Below are 4,455 nucleotides of genomic sequence, written 5' to 3' on the forward strand. Positions count from 1 at the left end.
GAGTTTGAGGTTGCATACTGATTAATTTGGCTAACAGACTCCAGGCCAAAAATGGCTTTTATCAACTATAGCATCTTCATGTCATTGAGAGGCCCAGCAGCTACCTAAGTACATAGCCTCTGCTGCCCCCCTTCTCCCACTTAGGGTACATATGGCTGTCATCCTTGAGAGCCTTGGGTGTCTGTAGGTCACTTTGATACATAAAAGCCATGGCTCCTTTTTCCCTGAAATCTTTTATGCTGTACTAGTCACCCCAGCCTAGACGCAGTCCCACACAACAAGGACAGCACACACATTACTCATCTCTGTTAACTCTTCTGTTTCCAAGGAAACTGCTATGCAGCAACCAAGGTCATTCTCAGACTGGTGTTAACCCTTTACTCACAAATTCCCAAGTTGAAAAGAGCTTGGATTTACTGCAGGATCCTCAGTTCTAACTTCCTACTCTGCACAGGCTAAGGTTTTTCATCTGCTCTGCCTGGGCATTAAAATCACTGTTACCAAGACTGACCACTCTCAACTCCTTTCATCAACAGTAGCCACAATGTCATCCTTTGTTTTTGGTCCTGGTAATTTCTCTTATTTCCTCAAGAGTTCAGTTTAGCTCTGGATTTGAAAGGATATTTGCTCTACCTTACCAATCATTTATACATACCGTCGTGCATCATTTAATGACAGGATCTGTTCTAAGAAATGCATCATTAGGTGATTTCATCATTGTGCAAACACAGAGTGTATTTACACAAACCTAGATGGTATAGCTGACTACTCACCTAGGCTATATGGTAAGGCCTATTGCTCTTAGGTTACAAACCTATACAGCGTGTCACTATACTGAATACTTTAGGCAATTATAACACAATAGTAAGTATTTGTATGGTCCACCTGTATAGGGCACTTACCATGAATGGAGCTTGCAGGACTGGAGGTTGCTCTAGTGAGTCAGTGAGTGAGTGAGTGGTGAGTGAATGTGAAGGCCTAGGACATTACTGTACACTATTGTAGACTTTATAAACATTGTACATTTAGACTACACTAAATTTATTAAAATTTTTTTTCTTCAATAATTACCATAGCTTACTGTAATTTTTTTACTTTATAAACATTTTAAGTTTTTTAACTTTTTGACTCTTTTATAATAACACTTAGCTTAAAACATAAACACATTGTACAGCTGTACAAAAATATTTTCTTTCTCTATATCCTTATTCTATAAGCTTTTTGCTATTAAAATTTTTTTTATTTTTACTTTTTAAACTTTTTTATTAAAAACTAAGACATAAACACACACATTAGCCTAGGCCTATATAAGTTCAGGATCATCAATATCACTGGCTTCCACTTTCACATCTTGTCCCACTGGAAGGTCTTCAGGGGCAATAACACACACGAAGATGTTATCTCCTATGATAACAATGCCTTATTCTGGAATACCTCCTGAAGGATCTGCCAGAGACTGTTTTACAGTTAATTTTTTTAATACAGTTGGAAGCAGTACACCCTAAAATAACAATAAAAATTATAGTAAGTATATAAATGTAGCATAGTTGTTTATTATCATTATCAAGTATTATGTACTGTATATAATTGTCTGTACTGTACATTTATGTAACCAGCGACACCGTTGGTTTGTTTATACCATCATCACAAACACATGAATTATGTGTTGTGCTATGACATTATGATGCCTATGATGTCACTATGTGATAGGAATTTTTCAGCTCTATTTTAATCTTACGGGATCACCGTCATATATAGAGTCTGTTGTTGACCAAAATGTCATTGTGTGGCGCGCGACTGTACTTTTAGCATTTCTAGATGTTTGTAGCAGGAGATTTTCAGATTATCTCATTTAAAACATTACATTAGAAGTCAGTATGTTAGTACTTAAACAGCCTGAACTCGAATTCTGACTCTGCCCTTTTCCAGCAGAATCATCTTTGATGAGGTACTTGGCCTCCCTGAACTTTCTCAAAGCATTATATGGGATCATTAATACTTCCTTCAAGGGGCTCTTGTGAGATTTAGTTGTTTTCGAGGGTATAGTTCAAACACCCTAGTATGGTTTATGAGTTGTTCTGATTAGGCCTCTGCCTAAGTCTTCAACTGCCTCTCTCACCACTTCCCAGACATACTGCAGCATAATAAACTACTTGTAAGTTCCTTAATTGATCTTGTTCTTTCTAGCTTCCAATCCGTTTTACATAGTGTTCCCACTCTCTTCCTTTGTTCACCTTCCCCCTAACTATTCTTATTCTTACTAATCCTTCATGCTTAGCTTAGATATCAATTTCTCCAGGAAGTTGTCCCCACTGATCCCCAAGCCTGGGTTACGTTCATGAGAGTCCTGTGTGTTCTTATAACACCTTGCATTTGCCCGTAATAGCTCTCAGTAGCCTGTTTACCTATCTGAATGTTACTTGAGGGGAAGAATTTTTGGCTGTTTCGTTTACTGCTGTATCCCCAGCTCCTAACAAAGAGGCTGGCACACAGCTCAATACATGGTAGCTATTATTATTATCAGCACCTTCATCTGTCATAATTCTCAAATGTCTGATTGTTGTATAAATAACTCTTAAGTATGCCAAGAAGCTTAGAGTTAAGTTACAAGTCTGACAAGGGCATGCATTGTTTCAAAGCCACACTTTAGGCCTTTGTTTTTCACTTATTCTGTCATTTGCCCTTTTCATGCTAGGAATTAACCCAGGAGTGTGATGAAAAGAAATCCCAGTATGATAGCTGTGCAGCGGGCCTCGAAAGCAATCGGTCCAAATTAGAACAGGTAAGAAGGAAGTTTTTATTTTAACAATTTAGCAGCCTCGGTGTGGTGGCTCATGCCTGTAATCCTAGGACTCTGGGAGACTGGGGCGGGAGGATCACTTGAGGTCAGGAGTTTGAGACCATCCTGATCAAGAGCAAGACCCCATCTCTACAAAAAATAAAAGAATTAGCCAGGCATGGTGGTGCACACCTGTAGTCCCGGCTGCTCAGGAATCTGAGGCAGGAGCATCACTTGAGCCTAAAAGTTTGAAGTTGCAGTGAGCTCTGATGAAGCCACTGTACTCTAGCCAGGGCAAATGAGTGAGGCCCTGCCTCAAAAAAAAAAAAAATTAGCAAAAGCAGCCTATGCATATACGTTTTCACTACACCAGTGTCAAAAGATTCCTAAATCTGTATTATCGTCTCCTGAGCCTGTCTCCTAAGCTCCAGAGATCTTTATTTCTTGAAACTTAATGTATGCACTGAATTTTCCATCTGTATCACTACTGCCAAAGTCCAAGTCCCATCATCTCTTGCCTGGACTTCCATAGTAATCTTCTCCCTGCACTCCTGCTTCTACCCTTGCCCTCCTAAGTTTATTTTCCATAGAGCAGCCAAAAAAACATGTTCAAAATTTAGGCCACCCTCTTCTGTCTTCCCATTGCCCTTAAAATAAAAATCTAATCTCCAACTTATGGTCTAAAGGCCTCACCTGCCTCATTAACTTCATATTCATGTGTTCCACTCCTCATCCATGGAGCTCCAGCCATACTGACCTTCTTTGTGAACTTCAAACAGACCCAGCTTGTTTTTACTTTCAGACGTTTGCACATATTATTCACTCTGCCTGGGACACTCTGCCCCTAACTGTTTGCCTTGCCTCCTCTTTTTCATCATTCAGGACTCAGCCTAAATGTCACCACTTCTTTGAGTTCTTCGCTGATCACCATATCTCATGTTTCCCCACTCTCTTCCCCAACCTGGCCCACCCACTCTGTCTATCACATTCTACTGCTGAATTTTCTTCATTGCACTTAATGCCCATCTAAAATAACATTCATTATGTGTTTATGTTTATTTATGTTTATGTCTGTTTACTTGAATGAGAGCAGAGACCTGTCTGTTCACTGTTATGTCCCCAACACTTAGGACAGTGCTGGACAGTAGGTACTTAATAAATAGAAGACTAAATCTCCAGGTTTTAGGGTAATATGAGTATTCTCTGGGAAAGATTGTAACCTATCTGCCAGAGTAAAACAAGCTTAAAATTGCAGAAGAGGAAATGACTCTGATGTTGTACGTTTAAGGTCATTCTCTCTGCATCTGTCTTAATCTTTTAATAATGTTATTCATTTAAAATTATATATTGTAGGAAGTTAGAGGACTTCGTGAAGAATGTCTTCAAGAAGAAAGTAGATACCATTATACAAATTGCATGATTAAGGTAAGACAAAGTGGATCAAAAATTTTTCTGAGATTTTTCTGTATCAAAGGCTTCCCTAAAACTTAAGTCTTTCCATTCAGAACCTAGAAGTTCAACTTCGTCGTGCTACTGATGAGATGAAGGTATATGTCTCTTCTGATCAGCAAGAAAAAAGAAAGGCAATTAGGCAAGTAATTTCATTGTTTTTATATTGAGTTACTTAATGTTTTTATCTATAGAGGTCTTATAAATAAGATAGAATTATTTAAAGT

At 38.5% G+C, this 4,455-nt stretch overlaps 1 protein-coding gene across 1 annotated transcript in view; it reads left to right on the plus strand.

Annotated features, from left to right (window-relative positions):
* The window catches only part of IFT81 (intraflagellar transport 81), a 109,323-nt gene that overhangs the window by 80,055 nt on the left and 24,813 nt on the right, over positions 1-4,455 (plus strand). The window contains exons 14-16 of the mRNA XM_012663414.1: positions 2,696-2,782; positions 4,133-4,204; positions 4,285-4,370. Coding sequence (XP_012518868.1) covers positions 2,696-2,782; positions 4,133-4,204; positions 4,285-4,370 — 245 coding nt within the window. The remainder of the gene's footprint in view (positions 1-2,695; positions 2,783-4,132; positions 4,205-4,284; positions 4,371-4,455) is intronic.

This window comes from Propithecus coquereli, unplaced genomic scaffold (assembly GCF_000956105.1).
Source record: "Propithecus coquereli isolate 6110/MARCELLA unplaced genomic scaffold, Pcoq_1.0 Scaffold81, whole genome shotgun sequence".
Taxonomy (NCBI): Eukaryota; Metazoa; Chordata; class Mammalia; order Primates; family Indriidae; genus Propithecus; species Propithecus coquereli.